This window comes from Capra hircus, chromosome 1 (genome assembly GCF_001704415.2).
Source record: "Capra hircus breed San Clemente chromosome 1, ASM170441v1, whole genome shotgun sequence".
Lineage (NCBI taxonomy): Eukaryota > Metazoa > Chordata > Mammalia > Artiodactyla > Bovidae > Capra > Capra hircus.
In genome coordinates, this window is record NC_030808.1 from 81,547,419 (window position 1) to 81,569,197 (window position 21,779).

The following is a 21,779-nucleotide window of genomic DNA, read 5'->3' on the forward strand; positions in this document are numbered from 1 at the left end:
TCTTTAGTCTTCGGCCTGCTGCCTAGGACATAATAGTTGCTCGATTCATAGTTGAAGTATTAATCTTAGAAATAATCCTTAGGAATGCCAGAAGAAGGAAAAAAAAAAAAAAACTGGAAGGATTGAACAGACAAGAAAGTGGTATGTTCCACAAGGTTGCTGCATGACAGTTCTGTACATGTTTGGTTGATATTAGTACCTTACTCATTTAGATGAAATGCATGAAGTGTTTTATATGTTCCAGGTATGTGTCATATCATATAATTGTCAGGATCCCACATATCTGTCTTTGTTAAGAAGGATAATGAAGACTGTGATGAAGCTGCACCAACGTAGTGCATCTAGAACCTGTCCAGGGAAGCCAGCCCCTCTGGGCCAGGGGTTTGCAAATCTGGACTTACTGGCAATTTCACGCATCTTCCAACTTCCTGCCTGACCTACTTTGTGATGGGAGCAGGACAGGGGCCAGCAAAGAGGAAGAGACGGCAAGGGTGTGCTGAGCACGGGGCTGCGGTCAGGGAAGGAGGAGGACTGAGATGGAGGATGGGCATCAGAGCCCGGGAGCGTCCCGGGGCGGGAAGCGGTGCCGGTGCCGGAGGCGGTGCCGGTGCCGGAGGCGGTGCCGGGTTCACATTGGCCCAGCAGACGCCCCTCCCCTCCCCGGGACGCGCCCAGCGAAAGTGATCTTGCCTCTCAGCTGAGGGGTGAGGCGACTTTGGGGCAACTGAGCAAACATGGCTGAGTTCACGCGGCTGCAGAACAGCCTGGCACTGATCCGTCTACGAAACCCGCCAGTCAATGCGATCAGGTAACGGGCTCTCGGCGATCAGTCCGGGGAGGGCGAGCAGGGGCGTACCTGCCTGCCTGAAGTGGAGGCTTTGACTTCCCCCTGCTGGTTTAAACAGAGAAAGACACTGACACGGATAGAATCAGGGCAAATGCCAGGATCTTTTACGTTGTGGTTTCCCAGACGATAAAGCGTCTGCCTGCAATGAGGGAGACTCGGGTTCGATTCCTGGGTCGGGAAGATCCCCTGGAGAAGGAAATGGCAATCCACTCCAGCACTCTTGCCTGGAAAATCCCATGGACGGAGAAGCCTGATAGGCTACAGTCCATGGGGTCGCAAAGAGTCGGACACGACTGAGCGACTTCACTTTCACTTTACATTGGTAGGCTCGGTACCTGTTTGCAGAGACCTCTCACCTCCGTTTCGCTGATAAAGAAACCGAGGCTGAGAGGAAGACAGCTAGAAATTGGGGAGCTGCGCCCGAACCGGTCTGTCCGTGCCAACTTCGTGCTGAACTCCTGTTTACTTGCAACTTTGACTTCTCAGATGTACTTTCTAGTCCAGAGGTCTTAGTGCCTCTGTCCGTGCCAACTTCGTGCTGCACTCTTCTGCTTACTTGCAACTTTGACTTCTCAGATGTACTTTCTAGACCAGAGGTCTTAGTGCCTCTGTCCGTGCCAACTTCGTGCTGCACTCTTCTGCTTACTTGCAACTTTGACTTCTCAGATGTACTTTCTAGTCCAGAGGTCTTAGTGCTGTGCTGCCTGGACCTTGATCCCTCTCTTCCCAACCTGGAGTCCAGGCCACCCTTACAATGTGTGACTAAAAGCTTTGGGAGTCCAAAAATAAGGTGGCTTCACACTGTTGAAAATAAAGATCCCCATTAATGCCAATATAGTGAGTAAAAGAGAATTATGTCCTGGCCCAGAAACACAAAGATGTATCTCTTGGTTTGTTCTAAACTTCAAGGTCTTAGTGCTTTGGTGAAGATCCATGTTAGAATAAGCTCATGTCAGAATTAGCCTATTAAATAGCATTTCCTGAAAAACTGCTGTGCCGTTTATGTTCTTTTATCGTGGAGTACTTTTCTTGTTAAACTAGTAAAAGCATTACTTTAAAAAGTGAGATTAATGCTGCTGTTTTGGAAATTAATGATATATAGGTTTGTGCTAAGTCACTTTAGCCGTGTATGAATCTGTGTGCCCCTATGGACTGTGTGCCCCTAGGCTCCTCTGTCCATGGGATCCTCCAGGCAAGAATACTGGAGTGAGTTGTCATGCCCTCCTCCAGGGGATCTTTACCACCCAGGGATTGAACTCTTCTGCCTCTTGCATTGGCAGGGAGGTTTTCACCACTAGCACCACCTGGTTCTTTTATATCTCTGAAAAAAGTATAGTGATCAACCTGGGGAAAAAACCACTCATCCACAGGGAGTAGGGAAATGATCATTTACAGAGAACATATAAAGCATAAAGAGAACGACTTTTGGTCAGAATCCTTACTGCATGCTGCTGGAGCAAAAAGAGACTGAAATGAGAAGACATGCTAATTTTAACTGAATTTTTGTCCTGTCATCAGATGAGGTTTTATCATTAGCATTAATATTATAACTTTTATTTTAATATAAAATTCTGCATTTAATAATATAAAAATTTTCAGAAATAAAATCACACAAAGAATAAGTCCACTTATTTGCCACTCAGGATAAAGCAAAATATTATTTCGGTTTTGATGAAGAAAAACAGGAGTACTACAATTACATATCAATTTTGAACTTTGTATTTCAATTAAAATTACTAAGTATTAGGATTCTGCCTTAATCTCTCATAATGGATAACTGTGCCCATCTCTAACTTTGGGGAAAATAGTTCCACAGTTTAGTACCTATAACTAGGAATATTTTCCCATAACTACTTAAAATGTGTCTGGTATTTAACCTGTTCCCTTTCCCCATTGCAGAAGAAATTTTAGTACCTACCTCATTAAGTTGTGAGGTTTAAATGTGTTGCCGATTAGAAACTGACACTTAGATGTTGTGTGTGTGTGCGCGCTTAGTTGTGTCTGACTTTTTGACCCCATGCACTGCAGACTGCCAGGCTCTTCTGTCCATGGGATTCTCCAGGCAAGAATACTGGAGTGGGTTGCCATTTCCTACTCCAGGGGATCTTTCCAGCGCAGCCGCGTCTTTTGCATCTCTTTCACTGGCAGGCGAATTCTTTACCACTGCACCACCAGCTATCATTGTTTTTATTAGGCAAAAGGCCTGTTACAAGCCCCTACCAACAGGCCCTGCTGCTCAGGATTCATTGCAGCTGCATCAGGATTTTCTCCACTTGGCGATAAACACTTTTTTGCACTTTCCTCTTAAACTTGTACTTAGGTGAAGGTATGTGTCCTAGCACGTTCATCCAGTTTAACAGGTCCCCTCCTTTTTTTTCTCTCTTTTTGCTTTACGCTTTTCATCTCCCCTTCCTTTCCCCCTTCCTATTTCTAATTTTATTTGGGTAATTATTTCTTCTTAGATAAGTGAGAGATTATTTGAATATATTTTGGCCCAAACAGTTCAAATCTTTCTTTGTTCCTTTAGCTAAGCGAGATTTCTTTCTATTTGGATAAATGCCAACCCTCTTTATAAATGTAGGAGATGCCTAATTACTAGATTTGTCTCCCAAAACAATGGCTTTTATATAATTTTTAATTATATTCTACACAGTAATCCATGTTTTACATAGCAACCTAGGACACGCACACACAAACACACATACGAATATGTAACTGAAAGCAAAGTTTAGTGAAACAAAACTTTTCTTTTTATTTGATGTATTCTGTTTTCATTCTGTTTCTTTGAAAAATGCTGGTCACAAGCCACGACTTTGATGACTTCTGGTTTTAAAAAATGATCACAAAAAAGACTTCTAAAGTGACAGAAGGTTAAGTTCTTTGGTCATCACTCATGAAATGTTACCTTTAGACTCCATTTCTCCATACCTGAGAATATTAAGGGGAGAAAATAATTTCTTAACCCCTGTGACTTTGAAATTGCTACGAAGGTGTGGTCCCTTTTCACTCAGCTAGAATCTAGTAAAGCTGTATGTATAATAGCCATTTTAATTCTTCTTTTTCTTGTTTTATTTTTGCAAAATTGTGTGTCTGTATGTATGCTCAGTCACCCAATTGTGTCTAACTATTTGCGACCCCATGGACTATAGCCCCTGCATTGGCAGGTGGAAGCTTCCTAGGTGGCTCCCAAGTATCTCTCCTCATAATGAAAAGTTTTGCCCATCTCAAACTTGTGGGGTAAATAGTTTCACAGTTTGCTACCTACAACTAGGAATATTTTCCCATAACCACTTAAAATGTGTCTTGTATTTAAACTGTCCCCTTTCCCCCTTTCAGGAGAAATTTTAATACCTATCTCATTAAGTCATTGTGAGGTTTAAATGTGTTAGAGATCTGACACTTAGCAAATGCTGTTTGTGTGTGTGTGTGTGAGTGTGTGTGCTTAGTTGTGTCCGATTCTGTGACCCCATGCACTGTAGCCTACCAGGCTCTTCTGTCCATGGGATTTTCCAGGCAAGAATATTGGAGTGGGTTGCCGTTGCCTATTCCAGGGGATCTAGAGTGACTCAGTAGCAGAATCTGCCTGCCAATGCAGGAGACGTGGGTTCAGTCCCTGGGTTGGGAAGATCCCCTGGAGAAGAAAATGGCAATCTACTCTGGTAGTCTTGCCTGGAAAATTCCATGGACAGAGGAACCTGGTGGGCTACAGTCCATGGGGTCGCAGACGAGTCGGATACAATTTAGCAACTAAACAACAACAACAAATGATGCAAAATTAACAAGAAGATAAGAAATGAAAGAGTAGGGGTTGATTGAAATGGGAAAAGCCAGACTTGTCTCCTCAGTGGCACAGATTGGGCTCATTTTGGCTAATTTTGCAGCCATTGTTTACCCAGAAAGCAGTATGTGACTTTTGGACTTGTCAGTATTCTGGATGGTTCAAATTCCGTTTTTCTTTAGCAGATTTGGTTTCTAATGAAATCAACTGAAGGCAAGAGGTTTTGTTTGATTTCATCTGGGTTAAATGGTGAAAAGTAACTAGGTGAAAGGGAATTACCATATACAAGAGCAAGTATCTCCTTTATTCCCTGAGGTTTTTTAATTAATTAATTTATTTTTAATACCAAAAACCTTTTGTATTGGGATGTAATCAATTAGCAATGTTAGTTGCTGGTTTGAACAATTTGGCTTTAGTTGTTTTTTAAGTATTTTTCCCTCTGTATAAAATTCCCCCATATTACTTAGAATTCTAAGGCGAAATTCACCGGACTCTGGTTTTATAATTTTTTCTTTAAGCAGTTCTTCACTACTCTTCCTAGAGCTCCTGCTTTGCCGTCCCTTGGCACTTACTGATCCTCTGCTTCTTGGAAATTCTCCTCTCTTGGTCTCGTTGGACTCCTCGGTACTGAATCACTCAGCTGAGCCTCTCCCACCTCTTAAATATTTACAGGATCTACTCTCAGCTCTTTTTTTTTTTTTCCTTTGGCAAACTCATTCAGTCTTGGTTTTAACCATCTCCTCTGGGGATGACTCCCTCATCTACTGAAACTTGACAAAAATTTACCAAATGTCCTTCCTTTCCCAGACCTTGCCATTACCTTTCAAATTAGTTAGGCTTGGCTGCTAGTTACAGAAAACTCAACATAATAGTGGATTAATCGGTTTTTAGCTGGATACATGGCTGCCCAAAATAAAGACTATATTTCACAGCAGCAAGTTCAGCTCAAAGCATTAAGTTCTGGCCAGTGGAATGGAAATGGACTTAGTATCTGCAACCTTAGGGAACAGTCAAAGTATTAGTATTAGTTTAAAGTGTTAAGTATTAGTTTGCGGGTAACTTGCATCCCCTGCCACATGACTTAGACTGTTATTTTTAGACTATTTCAGTTTTCTTTTATTAGGCCAATATGACAAATCAAAAGCACTTTCTGTCAGAATTTCCACATCATTTTCTCTGTACCTTTATTATAGCACTCATCTCAGTATGCTGTTGTGTTGTGTACACTGTTGTCCCTAGGATGTCTTAAACTCCTTTCACTATACAGAGAAGATGTGTGTAATATTTTAAAATTGATAGTGTTGATTCTAAGTGGTCAAAGTTACAGCAAAATGCAGGAAAACACTTTTATTTTCTGAAGTTTATGTGTTTAATCACCTCAGGGCTTACTTCACAGTAGACATATATTAATTCTTAAATTAGTGAAAATTTAACAATAAGTATCTAGGATTTTTCTACAGCATGTATATGTTTAATTTTTCATTGTTAGAAAAGAAAAAAATAAACTCTGAGATGGTAGAAATTTGATTGTGACTAATGCTACATGTAATTTTTTTTCCCCTTTTAGTATAAATGTTGCCCGTGGAATAAAAGAGAGTCTGCAGAAAGCTATAACAGATGATACAGTTAAAGCCATTGTGATTTGTGGAGCAGATGGCATCTTCTGTGCAGGTAATGTGTCCAACCCTTTCCCACTCTCTCTGACATCTCACACAGACTGAGATCAGTGCTGCATTACCTGTACCCATGGGCAATCCTATAGTATAGGTGATGAATAGGGGAGGAAGAAGAAACATTATGGAGAAGGAGACAAAGAGTCACAGGAGAGACCCAGAGAAGATGCTGACTTTAATCTCTTTTATATTGGACTGGTCCTTTGGAGGACATTTAGTTCCAGGATTGATAGCTATTATACCTGCTAGTATACACCAACCAGTCCATCCTAAAGGAGATCAGTCCTGGGTGTTCATTGGAGGGACTGATGTTGAAGCTGAAACTCCAATATTTTGGCCACCTGATGCGAAGAGCTGACTCATTGGAAAAGACCTTGATGCTGGGAAAGATTGAGGGTAGGAGGAGAAGGGGATGACAGAGGATGAGATGGCTGAATGGCATCACCGACTCAATGGACAGGGGTTTGGGTGGACTCCGGGAGTTGGTGATGGACAGGGTGACCTGGTGTGCTGTGGTTCATGGGATTGCAAAGAGTCAGGCACGACTGAGTGACTGAACTGAACTGAACTGAACTGATACACCTAGGGCTACCCTCATAGCTCAGTTGTTAAGAATCTGCCTGCAATGCAGGAGACCCCGATTCGATTCCTCAGTCAGAATGATCTGCTGGAGAAGGGATAGGCTACCCACTCCAGTATTCTTGAGCTTCCTTTGTGGCTCAGCTGGTGAAGAATCCGCCTGCAATGCAGGAGACCTGGGTTCAATCCCTAGAGTGGGAAGATCCCCTGGAGAAGGGAAAGGCTACCTACTCCAGTATTCTGGCCTGGAGAATTCCATGGACTATACATGCAGTCCTTGGGGTCACAAAAAATCAAACACAACTGAGCGACTTTCACTTTCACTTATCACTTCAGTATACACCTCCTGGTACAAACCTGTTCTGCATATGTCTCTACCCTATGTGAGGTTGGGGAATTTCCTTAAATCTCCTGAAATCCAATTTTTCTGTTTATAAAATGGATACCATAATATGTATACCTTAACAGAGTTTGGTGAGGTTAAAAGAGGTAACACATCTGAAAGCCCCTAGAGCAGTACCCCTAGAGCAGTACCAGGAGAAGGCAAGGGCACCCCACTCCAGTACTCTTGCCTGGAAAATCCCATGGATGGAGGAGCCTGGTAGGCTATAGTCCATGGGGTCGCTAGAGTTGGACACAACTGAGCGACTTCACTTTCACTTTTCACTTTCATGCATTGGAGAAGAAAATGGCAACCCACTCCAGTGTTCTTGCCTGGAGAATCTGAGGGACAGGGGAGCCTGGTGGGCTGCCGTCTATGGGGTTGCACAGAGTTGGACACGACTGAAGCGACTTAGCAGCAGCAGCAGCAGCAGTAGCAGAGCAGTACCTGGATGAAGAAGATGTTCTATAAATGTTATCTTTTATTTCACACAGTCTTGAAATGGAGTTCATTTTTTTTCTGTCACCCATCTCAGTGATCATGCACTCTTAATTATCCTGTGAAGGGGTGGGATGGAGGACAGAGAAATGACGATGAAGTTTTTAGACTAGGCCATCGGCCTCCTGTAATTTAATTTTGTGTGCTTTGCAGCGTCTTGGTGAATACAAGGATCAAACCAAAAAGTTTGCCATAAATGATGATTTTTAAAATTTTACTATCAGCATTCAACTGAAATACAGTTCACTTATCCTACAATTTATGTAGAAATTACCACTGATTTTCAACAGAGATCAAGCCCTGAGCCTTTGGAGTGGGAGCACTGACTCCAAGACCCTAGACTACCAGAGAACTAACCCTCAGTTCAGTTCAGTTCAGTCTCTCATTCGTGTTTGACTCTTTGCGACCCCATGAATTGCAGCACTCCAGGCCTCCCTGTCCATCACCAACTCCCGGAGTTCACTCAAGCTCATGTCCATCGGGTCAGTGATGCCATCCAGCCATCTCATCCTCTGTCGTCCCCTACTCCTCCTGCTCCCAATCCCTCCCAGCATCAGAGTCTTTTCCAATGAGTCAACTCTTCGCATGAGGTAGCCAAAGTACTGAAGTTTCAGCTTTAGCATCATTCCTTCCAAAGAAGACCCAGGACTGATCTGCTTTAGGAAGGACTGGCTGGATCTCCTTGCAGTCCAAGGGACTCTCAAGAGTCTTCTCCAACACCACATTTCAAAAGCATCAATTCTTCAGCACTCAGCTTTCTTCACAGTCCAACTCTCACATCCATACATGACCACTGGAAAAACCATAGCCTTGACTAGGTGGACGTTTGTTGGCAAAGTAATGTCCCTGCTTTTTAATATGCTATCTAGGTTGGTCATAACTTTCCTTCCAAGAAGTAAGTGTCTTTTAATTTCATGGCTACAATCACCATTTGCAGTGAATAGGGAGTATCAAATAGTGAGAACTCACAAAAAGGAAACCACTTGAATACAAGACCTGGCATCACCCACCACCAGTAGCACCCTGTGCAGGACGCCGCATCTAAACAACAAACAAAACAAAAGTACAGGATTACCACCTCACTTAGCCTTGCTCATCAAAGGAAAAACAAACAAAGAAACAAAATCTCAGCACAAATCTCCTGTGAAAAGAAGAGAGGTGAAAAGCAAAGGAGAAAAGGAAAGATATAAGCATCTGAATGCAGAGTTCCAAAGAATAGCAAGAAGAGATAAGAAAGCCTTCTTCAGTGATCAGTGTAAAGAAATAGAGGAAAAGAACAGAATGGGAAAGACTAGAGATCTCTTCAAGAAAATTAGAGATACCAAGGGAGCATGTCATGCAAAGATGGGCTTGAAAAAGGACAAAAATGGTATGGACCTAACAGAAGCAGAAGATATTAAGAAGAGGTGGCAAGAATACAAGGAAGAACTGTACAAAAAAGATCTTCACGACTCAGATAATCATGATGATGTGATCACTAATCTAGAGCCAGACATCTTGGAATGTGAAGCCAAGTGGGCCTTAGAAAGCATCACTATGAACAAAGCTAGTGGAGGTGATGGAATTCCAGTTGAGCTATTTCATATCCTGAAAGATGATGCTGTGAAAGTGCTGCACTCAATATGCCAGCAAATTTGGAAAACTCAGCAGTGGCCACAGGACTGGAAAAGGTCAGTTTTCATTCCAATCCCAAAGAAAGGCAATGCCAAAGAATGCTCAAACTACTGCACGATTGCACTCATCTCACATGCTAGTAAAGTAATGCTCAAAATTCTCCAAGCCAGGCTTCAGCAATACGTGAACTGTGAACTTCCAGATGTTCAAGCTGGTTTTAGAAAAGGCAGAGGAACCAGAGGTCAAATTGCCAACAACCGCTGGATCATGGAAAAAGCAAGAGAGTTCTAGAAAAACATCTATTTCTGCTTGATTGACTATGCCAAAGCCTTTGACTGTGTGGATCACAAGAAACTGTGGAAAATTCTGAAAGAGATGGGAATACCAGACCACCTGACCTGCCTCTTAAGAAACCTATATGCAGGTCAGGAAGCAACAGTTAGAACTGGACATGGAACAACAGACTGGTTCCACATAGGAAAAGGAGTATGTCAAGGCTGTATATTGTCACCCTGTTTATTTAACGTCTATGCAGAGTACATCATGAGAAACGCTGGACTGGAAGAAACACAAGCTGGAATCAAGATTGCCGGGAGAAATATCAATAACCTCAGATATGCAGATGACACCACCCTTATGGCAGAAAGTGAAGAGGAACCAAAAAACCTCTTGATGAAAGTGAAAGAGGAGAGCGAAAAAGTTGGCTTAAAGCTCAACATTCAGAAAACTAAGATCATGGCATCCGGTCCCATCACTTCATGGCAAATAGATGGGGAAACAGTGGAAACAGTGTCAGTCTTTATTTTTTTGGGCTCCAAAATCACTGCAGATGGTGACTGCAGCCATGAAATTAAAAGATGCTTACTCCTTGGAAGGAAAGTTATGACCAACCTAAATAGCATATTCAAAAGCAGAGACATTACTTTGCCAACAAACGTCCGTCTAGTCAAGGCTATGGTTTTTCCAGTGATCATGTATGGATGTGAGATTTAGACTGTGAAGAAAGCTGAGCGCTGAAGAATTGATGCTTTTTAACTGTGGTGTTAGAGAAGACTCTTGAGAGTCCCTTGGACTGCAAGGAGATCCAACCAGTCCATTCTGAAGAAGATCAGCCCTGGGATTTCTTTGGAAGGAATGATGCTAAAGCTGAAACTCCAATACTTTGGCCACCTCATGCGAAGAGTTGACTCATCGGAAAAGACTCTGATGCTGGGAGGGATTGGGGGCAGGAGGAGAAGGGGACGACAGAGGAAGAGATGGCTGGATGGCATCGCTGACTCTATGCACATGAGTTTGAGCAAACTCTGGGAGTTGGTGATGGACAGGGAGGCCTGGCGTGCTGCGATTCATGGGTTCACAAAGAGTTGGACACAACTGAGCGACTGAACTGAACTGTATGCACATGTACGGAATCTAGAAACATGATGCTGAAGAATTTATTTGCAGGCCAACAATGGAGAAACAGACATAGAGAATACACTTTTGGACGTGGGGAGAGAGGAGGAGAGGGTGAGGTGTATGGAGAGAGTAACATGGAAACTTACTTTACCATATGTAAAATAAATAGCCAACAGGAATTTGCTGTATGTCTCAGAAAACTCTAACAGTGGCTCTGTATCAACCTAGAGGGTTAGGATGGGAATGCTGATTGGAGGGAGGTTGAAAATGAAGGGAATATGTATACCTTTGTCTGATTCATGTTGGGGTTTGAGGGAAAACAAAATTCTGTGAAGCAATTATCCTTCAATAAAAAAAGAAAAAGAAAATAAAATTATCCAGTGAAGATGCAAACATAGTGACAAAATATGGCCAAAGTATCTGAAGTGATGATTTATTCATATTTGTGGCACATTTTCTTCTTTCCCAAATGAATATATTACACCGTTGGCAAAAGTTGCATGGATATAAAGGCCCATTCATTCTTACTGTAACCAGAGGAATTTTTTTGCTGCTTCTTCTTTTTTTAACCAGAGGAGCTTAATGTATATCAGTAGTAGTGTAAGAAGAAATAGATGTTGAAATAGTGACAAGAAATATTTAAAGTTTAATAATTACCATTTAGTTTACCTGCTATGTACCAGTACTGTGTGACTTATTTATCAACAATGGAAATAGTAATATTTTTACATACTTTAAATTTTAATCCTCAGTTGTTGTTCAGTTGCTCAGTTGTGTTCTATTCTTTGTGACCTCATGAATTGCAGCACACCAGGCTTACCTGTCCTTCACTATCTCCAGGAGTTTACTCAAATTCATGTCCATTGAGTCGGTGATATTAATCCTCAGTAAATCCTACAGTTTTCATCTACTGATGACAAGGCTGAACCTAAGATAGATTTTAAAACGTGCCAGACTTTTCAGTTCAGTTGAGTTCAGTTCAGTCGCTCAGTTGTGTCCGACTCTTTGCGACTCCATGAATCGCAGCACGCTAGGCCTCCCTGTCCATCACCAACTCCTGGAGTTCACTCAGACTCGCATCCATTGAGTCAGTGATGCCATCCAGCCATCTCATCCTCTGTCGTCCCCTTCTTCTCCTGCCCCCAATCCCTCCCAGAATCAGTCTTTTCCAATGAGTCAACTCTTCGCATGAGGTGGCCAAAGTACTGGAGTTTCAACTTTAGCATCATTCCTTCCAAAGAAATCCCAGGGTTGATATCTTTCAGAATGGACTGGTTGGATCTCCTTGCAGTCCAAGGGACTCTCAAGAGTCTTCTCTAACACCACAGTTCAAAAGCATCAATTCTTCTGCGCTCAGCCTTCTTCACAGTCCAACTCTCACTTTTACTAGCTATTAAATAGCTGATTCAGCTGTCTGAAAACTTAAGGTTGGGAGTCCAAGATGGTGACTTTGAGGCATGGAATAAAAGATCAGAATTATGAAAAATCAGAACTGATATTTCTTTTAAAAAGAAAGGAGGTAGGAGAGAATGTAGGAAAGTTCAGAAGCAGAAAAAATAACTGTCCTAGAAAAGCATTGGGATTATCAGGCTTGACTTAATGGACTTAGGTAGAACAATGTACCCAACAACTGGAAAATATATATGCTCCAATCTGCCACATTTACAAAAATTGATCAGGTACTGGACCATGAATGCTTATCTCAGTAAATTTCATTTAGACTGTGTTCTCTGACAACAATACGATCAAGCTAGAAATCAATAGCAAAAATATAACTAAAGATTCTCATGTGTTTGGAAAATAAATTCATTTCTTAATAACCTTTTAGTCAAAGCAGAAATCATGATGCAATTTAGAATACATTTTGACATGAATAATAATAAAAACATAAAACTTGAGGCATAAGCCAAAGCATAGTTTAGCAGGAAATTTATAGCCTTAAAGGTATAAGTCAGAAAAAAAAAAGGCTGAAACATATTGTGTTAAGTGTCTCTATCAAGGGACTGACAAAACAAGCAATAAAACAGATCCAATGAAGTAGAAGGAGGGAAATGATGGAGGGGAAATTACTAAAATAGAAAACAAATGTGAATCATGAGAACAATAATGTCAAAGGTTCTTTGATTAGTAATAACAATAAAATTGATAAAGCTTCAGAGAGACTTGAGAAAAAGAGAGAAGGTACAAACACTACGTATAAAGAATGACAAAAGGGATAGCACTACAGATGCTCTAGCCATTAAAGAAGATAATATGAACAAGTAGAAAAATAGAACTTACAAAATTGACTCAAGGAGAAATAGAAAACCATTAAAGAAATTGAATCAGTAGTCCAAAATTTCACACGGTAAAGTCAAGTCCCAAATGACTTCATTGGTAATCTCTAATTGAAAAGTCAAGAAAAATATTATTCTAATTTTACACAAACAGAGGATAAAAATAAGAGGGAACACTTTCTAAATTAGTTTCCTGGGGCTTCTGTAACAAATGAGCACAAACTAGTGACTTACAATGACAGAAATTTATTCTCTCAGCATTCCAAGGCTTAAAGTTCAAAATCAAGATATTTGCAAGGCCATTCTTTTGTTGTTGTTGTTGTTGTTGAGTGGCTAAGTCATGTCTGACTCTTCGGAACACCATGGACTGCAGCATGCCAAGCTTCCCTGTCCTTCACCATCTCCCAGAGTTTGCTCAAATTCATGTCCATTGTGTAGGTGATGCCATGCAATCATCTCATCCTCTGTCATCCCCTTCTCCTCCTATACTCAATCTTTCCCAGCATCAAAGTCTTTTCCAGTGAGTCAGCTCTTTGCATCAGTTGACCAAAGTATAGTACTGGAGCATCAGTTTCAGCATCAGTCCTTCCAATGAATATTCAGCATTGATTTCCTTTACGATTGACTGGTTTGATCTCCTTGCTGTCCAAGGGGCTCTCAAGAGTCTTCTCCAGCACCACAGTCTGAAAACATCAATTCTTTGGTGCTCAGCCTTCCTTATGGTCCTACTCTCACCTCTGTGCATGATTACTGGAAAAACCATGGCTTTGACTATGTAGACCTTTGTCAGCAATGTGATGTTTCTGCTTTTTAATACACTGTCTAGGTTTGTCATAACTTTTCTCCCAAGGCACAAGCATCTTCAGTTCCAAGGAGCAAGCCATTTCATGGCTGCAGTCACTGTCTGCAGTGATTTTGGAGCCCAAGAAAATAATGTCTGTCACTGTTTCTATTTTTCCCCCATCTATTTGCCATGAAGTGATGGGACCAGATGCCATGATCTTAGTTTTCTGAATGTTGAGTTTTAAGCCAGCTTTTCACTCTTTTTCTTTCACCTTCATCAAGAGGCTGTTTAGTTCCTCTTTGCTCTCTGACATTAGTGTGGTATCATCTGTGTATCTGAGGTTATTAGTATTTCTCCTGCCAATCTGGATTCTAGCTTGTGCTTAATCCAGCCAGGCATTTCACTTGATGTACTCTGTGTAGAAGTTAAATAAGCAGGGTGACAATATACAGCCTTAATCATCTATTTTTGGCTGTGCTAGGTCTTCACTGCTGCCTGGGCTTTTCTCTAGCTGTGGTTAGAGGAGGCTACTTTCTAGGTGCAGTACGCAGGCTTATTGCGGTGGCTTCTCTTGTAGAGAACGGGCTCTAGGGCACATGGGCTTCAGTAGTTCCAGCTCTGGGGCTCTGGAGCACAGGCTCAATAGTTGTGGCACCCAGGCTTAGTTGCTCTGTGTCATTTGGGAGAACCCATGTATCCTGCGCTGGAAGGCAGATTCTTTACCACTTAGCCAACAGGGAAGCCCTGCAAGGCCATTCTTTCTCCAAAGGCTCTAGGGAAGCCTCCTTCCTTGCCTCCTCTAGGTCCCTGGTGGCTAGCAATCCTTAGCATTCCTTGGCTTATTGCTGCATCGCTCCTATGTCTGCCTCTGTCTTCCTTTGGCTTTCTCCTCTGTTTCAATATTTCCCTGATCTTACACAGACCCATCCTAATCTGGTATGACCTCTTCTTTACCTGATTATATCTGCAAAGACTCTATTTCCAAATAAGATCATATCCATGGGTTCCAGGTAGACACTATTCAGTCCAACTCATCTCCCAACTCATTCTGTGAGGCTACTTAAGATCACAAAGTAATTTACATATATGCATCTGGAAAAAACAGACTTCACCAAAATATTACATTGTTATCTCTGTGTAGTGATATTTGGGGTTTATGTCCTTTATAATCTTGTGTATTTTTCAAAATTTCTATAGTGGATATGTTTAGTTGCTTGTTGGGGTTCTTTAATGGACTGGAACCTGGTGGTCCAGAGTCGATGATAAGAAAGTGAAAGAGAGAAAGAGGCTGATATTCCCTGTTTTACGCAGAGAACCAATAAAGCCCTTGACACAGGACTTGCATCACTCACGAAGACACCAGGCATCCTCTCGAGGGGGTGAAGGCACAGGGTGCCTTTTCGAGAGGGTCTTAGAAGCCCGGGCAGGAGAGTGAGCACTAGCTCCAGAGAACTAGCCAGGGAGAGACAGTGAGAGAGAGAGAGAGAAAGAAGGACAGACATGGGGACCCAAGCTCTGATGGAGCAAAGGTGTGTTAATGATCTTTCTGTGAGTATATACAGGCTGTTGTACAAGACATTTCTTTCGACAATGATAAAGATCAGAAAACCAAACATACAGCAACCGTTACCAAGGGAACAAGGGATTAATAATGGTCACAAGGTCAGGAGACAACCCATATCTCAAGAAAGAGGATGGAGACTAAGCAGTTTTGTTGTAAAGAGAATGTTTACTAAAGGAGATTCAAGCCTGTCTCACATAATGACCTCAGTTCCTGGGAGCAGTGTGCTGTTCCATTTTGATAAGGAACAAAGGACTTATGAGAAACAGCACGTAGGAATCCTCCTGTTAAACACTCCCTAACAATTCCCCCTTATTTATTTAAAATTTGTAAAAAGAGTTCTGACCAGTAGAGTTTGTTTAGTTTTAACAATCTTTGCATGAAGGCAATGGTAGGTGACAAATATAATTGTCAAGACAATCACCAAAATTACAGTTCCAGACCCGATGCTGTGAGTAATGTTTTAAAACCATCTGCATGGGTCTAGCCCAGATAATTGATCAGCTAGTTGTTCAGCTAAAGTTTTCAAATTAGTGGAGGAGAACAGATTTTTAGAAGAGGCTTCAAAAGTTTCTTTTTGTAATAATTGTACATTCAGAGAGGCATTATCATGTATGTTTTGTTAATGAAATTTGATTTGCTCCCAGTTGTAGGCACTATTATTGAAATGAACGGAAGTAACACAAAATTGAGTAGAATTCCAATCACATTTTAGCATCACCTGTTTTTGTACATTTGTTAATTGATCTCCAGTCCATCTGATGGCTGTTTTTAGTTCCTGTATTTCATCTTGAATATCCTCATCTATCTGAGCCTGAGTGGCCCACATAGTATGAGCATCTCTAGTCCAATTTTGGATAAAATTATGTGTTTGAGTTGAGGTTTGTAAAGTAATGCCAGTGATGGCAGCACTGGTGCAAACAGCTATTAATCCCAAAATGAATTGTTTAGATCACCAGAGCAATTTATTAAGTAACTGGGAAGCAAGTCCAGCCATGGGACCTTCTTCCCAGGGCCGCTGGAGATTTATTGGTAACCACAGATTATGTTGAGATCGAAGAATCAAAAGGGAGTCATTTCTCAAGGAAACAGAGGAGTTAAGACAAGTATATAATTTATAATTTATGCAAGTTACAGAATGTAAAGTCTTATTGAATTGTAAATTTCCTATAGCTATAACAAAAGGAAGTGGAACACAAGCTTGTATGAAATATGATTGATTATAACGAAAGAAATAGTTTCTGACTACGATTGGTCCCTGTGAAATGTCCAGTCCAAGTCCTAAGTTCTTTGGTGTTCACACCAAGTTTTCAGATATCCCATTGTTTAGGCCCAATCTGTTTATCAAGGACTATTCAAGGACGAGGGGGGCCATTCCACCGTCAAGCCACCCAAGAAGTCCTTTGTCATGGTAATGCTCCACTGTAGTATTAGTAACCTTCTATGCTACTTGAGTAACATAATCACACACCGTGCTGTTAATGTCATCTGAGCAGTTAGATAACCACATACCATGGGGTCCCCAGTCGACAATTGTATGATTAGCCATAAACATTAATTTTCCTGACTTGGCCTGACATTTGTCCCAATGAACAGAAATATATTTAAAGTTCTTATTAGTAAACCCTTTGCATAGTGTTCTTTGTTCTTTCCTTAACTCTCTCCCTAAAGTTTCAGTAGCATAAACATGGTTCACGAAGAAAGAAAGGGCAGTAAATAATCCAAGCAGCGTCTGAAAGTCCTCTTTTGGAGGCAGGACGAAAGCCCATGTTTGTCGACTAACATTAATATACAATTTTGTTGGGCCCATGCATAAAGGAAGGATTTTATAGCCTAGAGAAATGTTAATTAGTTTTCTTTCTTTCTCAGGATGAGAGGGACCCTCCAAGTTCCAAGGAGGGGGCATATGTGTTGAGTCATTAGTGGATACAATTGGTCCTATCTCTGTCCATTTTATAACCTACAATAAAAAGGGGAGTTAGGTATATAAGCCCAATAAGTGTGATCAATCAAGTCAGCCTGAGTGAGGGAAGCAAAAGCAAGCAAAGCAAGCCTGGCCAAAAAAGGAAAAAAAAATTTTCAGGATTCTGAGGCATTCCCTGTTGAGAAATCAGATTTTCAGCTCGATCAGTAAGGATTTTTATCTGTCCCCCAGTAGGGAGATCATAAGGTCGATGACATCAAGTGTGGTGTTTTTGGAAATTTTAAAAGCTGCTATGGCTTGTACTGGTATTTCTTCCTCCTGGGGTTTTTGTTGTTTCGTCTCTAGTTTGAATGTTGGGGTTCCCTTTAAGCTGAATCTTCCAAAAAGGAAGCCAAATGAGTTCGTTAAATCCATCTGGAGAAATAGAAGCATACCCTTTTCCCTGTAAGATTAGTTTCTTAGATTTCCATTGATTAGTTAACCTGTCTTGATATCAAATGGGCAAAGGAAGGGAGGTGTTCTTCAATGTCTTGAAATGTTTTTCTGCTTTGGTCAAAATATCTCTTTGTGGTAAGTTTAAAAAATTTAGAACAAATAAAGTTATATTAACAATAGTTATAGAAAGAAAGGAAAGCGATAATGATGAAAACATTCCTCGGAAATATTTCAGTCCAAAAAAAAAAAATCATCTAGAGATCTGTTTGGGGACTGGTATTTGGCTGTGGTTTTGAATTAATGGGTTGATTTCCTCCTCATTCAGTACATACATTTTTCCTGATATAAAAAGAAATAGGATCTGACTATGTTTTAAGTGGTTTGTGTTATTTGGGGCAAAGGATTGGGAGCAAACACTCAAACATTTTTTCCTAAGTGAAATTATTGAAAAGCTGATGCAGAACAACTTGATAAATGAAATGCTGCTCACATCCAAATACCTGACCTGTCCCTGGAAAAAAAAAGCAGCCTGGCAGCTGCTGAATCTCTCTGTTCAGTGTGTTAAGGAAGATGATTATACTTACAAGACAGACCTGAAAAGAAGGTGAATATTTTGCACTTTTGATACTCTTAGAAACAAATAACTTATTTGGCAAATGGTGCCTTTTTTTATGTTGTTTTTGTTTTGTATTGTGAAATAGGCACTGAAGTTGATGTTATTTTGTTTTAAGAATCTTACAGACTGGAAACAGAAATAAAGCTATATTAACAATAGTTATAGGCTTAAAGAATATATTGCATTATAATCTAGTAAAGTTTGCTCTGGATAAGGAAGATAAAAGTGTTTCTGTGCATTTCCCCTTATTTAATATTTTATTTGTAGTTTTACTGTGTAATGTGTTTAATTATGTCTTGTATTTGTGGATTATAAGGAATGTTTGTAATCTGTTTAATAGAGAATGAATGTAAAAATTGTTTGAATTGTTTATAAATATAGGCAGGGCCATTGTCTGTTTTTATAGAATTAGGTGTTCTAATTATTGTAAAGTAAGCTATCAGGTGGGTTATAACATGTCGTGTAGTTTCACCTCAGAGAGGTGTGGCCCCTATAGAAGAATTTGTATCGATGGAGACATGTAAGAAGGAAGAGGAAGAAAGTTCAGGGCAATGAGTTACATCCATTTGCCATAAAATTTTCTTTCATTTCTCATAAACCTTTTTTACATTTTTGTATTCATCATTTTGTTTGCCATTTCTTATATCTTTCATTAAAAGCATATATCTTACTTTTCTTTAGCAACTATGAAGTGTCTTGTATATTAGCATTTTATAGATTGGTGAAAATATTCATTATATCATATTATCAGTTCAGTTCAGTCGCTCAGTCGTGTCTGACTCTTTGCAACCCCGTGAATCGCAACACGCCAGGCCTCCCTGTCCATCACCAACTCCTGGAGTTCACTCAGACTCACATCCATCGAGTCAGTGATGCCATCCAGCCATCTCATCCTCTGTCGTCCCCTTCTCCTCCTGCCCCCAATCCCTCCCAGCATCAGGGTCTTTTCCAATGAGTCAACTCTTCACATGAGGTGGCCAAAGTACTGGAGTTTCAGCTTCAGCATCATTCCCTCCACAGAAATCCCAGGGTTGATCTCCTTCAGAATGGACTGGTTGGATCTCCTTGCAGTCCAAGGGACTCTCAAGAGTCTTCTCCAACACCACAGTTCAGAAGCATTAATTCTTCAGTGCTCAGCTTTCTTCACAGTCCAACTCTCACATCCATACATGACCACTGGAAAAACCATAGCCTTGACTAGACGGACCTTTGTTGGCAAAGTAATGTCTCTGCTTTTGAATATGCTATCTAGGTTAGTCATAACTTTCCTTCCAAGGAGTAAGCATCTTTTAATTTCATGGCTGCAGTCACCATCTGCAGTGATTTTGGAGCCCAGAAAAATAAAGTCTGACACTGTTTCCACTGTTTCCCCATCTATTTGCGATGAAGTGATGGGACCAGATGCCATGATTAGGCATAATAAAAGCATTACATAATGTTGATGACTTAAGACATGTCTTAATTAGATTAGCAAAAATTGCATTTAAATTATATTTATATTTAAATAAACATTACATTTAATATTGAATAATTTTCAGTTCATGTGAAGTTGAATTTAAATAGACCTTATTAACCTCATATTATCCAAAAACAAAGACATATATTGAGACATATATAATTTTAGATAGATAGGCATAGTTTTTTGCTTGAAATTAAAAAAATGTTTTTTTTTTTTAGTTCCACCAACTTGTTTATGGCTGGAGTCCTAGATAGAGTGGGCTGTGTATCCCAAGGACATGATAAGAGTTAACTTTAGGTTTTTTCTTAGGCCTGTTTTTGTTTCCCAGGCAGAACTGGAGCTCCAAAAAAGTATTTTAACAAGTTAACCTTTCCCTAACTGCATGTGTAAGGAGAACCAGTTTTGGAATTTCAAAAAAGATTTTATTTTAATCAGTTTTCTCTGGAGTCTAAAGAATATCATGGCTATTCAGTGTCAAAAATATCATTTCTCCTTTTTGTAGTTACAATATATTATTAATGATATATGCATGAGGGAATTGCTGTTACATTGGATGTAAAGCCTTGGCTACAAAATTTTGACAAATAGTGGGACTGTTAAGCATATCTTGAGGTAACATAGTCCATTGAAATCTTTTATGAGGCCTGATATGATTAGGATAAGGGAGAGAGAAAGTGAATCTCTCCCAATCTAAAGGGCGTAAAGGTATATATAAAAAGCAATCTTGTAAATCAATAATAATAATGTGCCAACTTTGAGGAATAGTAATAGGTGATGGGATCCCTGGTTGTAATGCACCCATAGGTTTCATAGATGCATTAACTTTTCTAAGGTCTGTTAAGAGATGCCATTTGTTAGATTTCTTTTTTACAACAAAAATAAGAGAGTTCTAAGGAGAGTAAGATTCCTCAGTCAGTCAGTTCAGTCAGTTGAACTAAGTCGTGTCCGACTCTTTGCAACCCCATGAATTGCAGCACACCGGGCCTCCCTGTCCATCACCAACTCCAGGAGTTCACTCAAACTCACGTCCATCGAGTCTGTGATGCCATCCAGCCATCTCATCCTCTGTCGTCCCCTTCTCCTCCTGCCCCCAATCCCTCCCAGCATCAGAGTCTTTTCCAATGAGTCAATTCTTTGCATGAGGTGGCCAAAGTATTGGAGTTTCAGCTTCAGCATCAGTCCTTCCAAAGAACACCCAGGACTCTCCTTTAGAATGGACTGGTTGGATTTCCTTGCAGTTCAAGGGACTCTCAAGAGTCTTCTCCAACACCACAGTTCAAAAGCATCAATTCTTCGGTGCTCAGCTTTCTTCACAGTCCAACTCTCACATCCATACATGACTACTGGAAAAACCATAGCCTTGACTAAACAGATCTTTGTTGGCAAAGTAATGTCTCTGCTTTTGAATATGCTGTCTAGGTTGATCATAACTTTCCTTCCAAGGAGTAAGCGTCTTTTAATTTCATGGCTGCAATCACCATCTGCAGTGATTTTGGAGCCCAGAAAAATAAAGTCTGACACTGTTTCCACTGTTTCCCCATCTATTTCCCATGAAGTGATGGGACCGGATGCCATGATCTTCGTTTTCTGAATGTTGAGCTTTAAGCCAACTTTTTCACTCTCCTATTTCACTTTCATCAGGAGGCTTTTTGGTTCCTCTTCACTTTCTGCCGTAAGAGTGCTGTCATCTGCATATCTGAGGTTATTGATATTTCTCCTGGCAATCTTGATTCCAGCTTGTGCTTCTTCCAGCCCAGCATTCCTCATGATGTACTCTGCATATAAGTTAAATAAGATTCCTCAATATGTTTTAATTCTAATTGTGTGTCTCTAAGTTCTTTAGTAGCCTGTAATTTATCTTTCGTAAGGGGCCATTTCTCTGTCCAAATAGGCTCGTCATTCTTCCAAGTTATTTTAATAATTACTTTGTTTGTTAAATGAGCAGTGGCCCTTAG

General features: G+C 40.5%; 1 protein-coding gene across 1 annotated transcript in view; it reads left to right on the forward strand.

The window, feature by feature from the left end:
• EHHADH (enoyl-CoA hydratase and 3-hydroxyacyl CoA dehydrogenase) overlaps positions 675-21,779 on the forward strand; it is a 67,492-nt gene continuing 46,387 nt past the window's right edge. The window contains exons 1-2 of the mRNA XM_005675175.3: positions 675-808; positions 6,193-6,296. Coding sequence (XP_005675232.1) covers positions 735-808; positions 6,193-6,296 — 178 coding nt within the window. The 5' untranslated portion in view covers positions 675-734. The remainder of the gene's footprint in view (positions 809-6,192; positions 6,297-21,779) is intronic.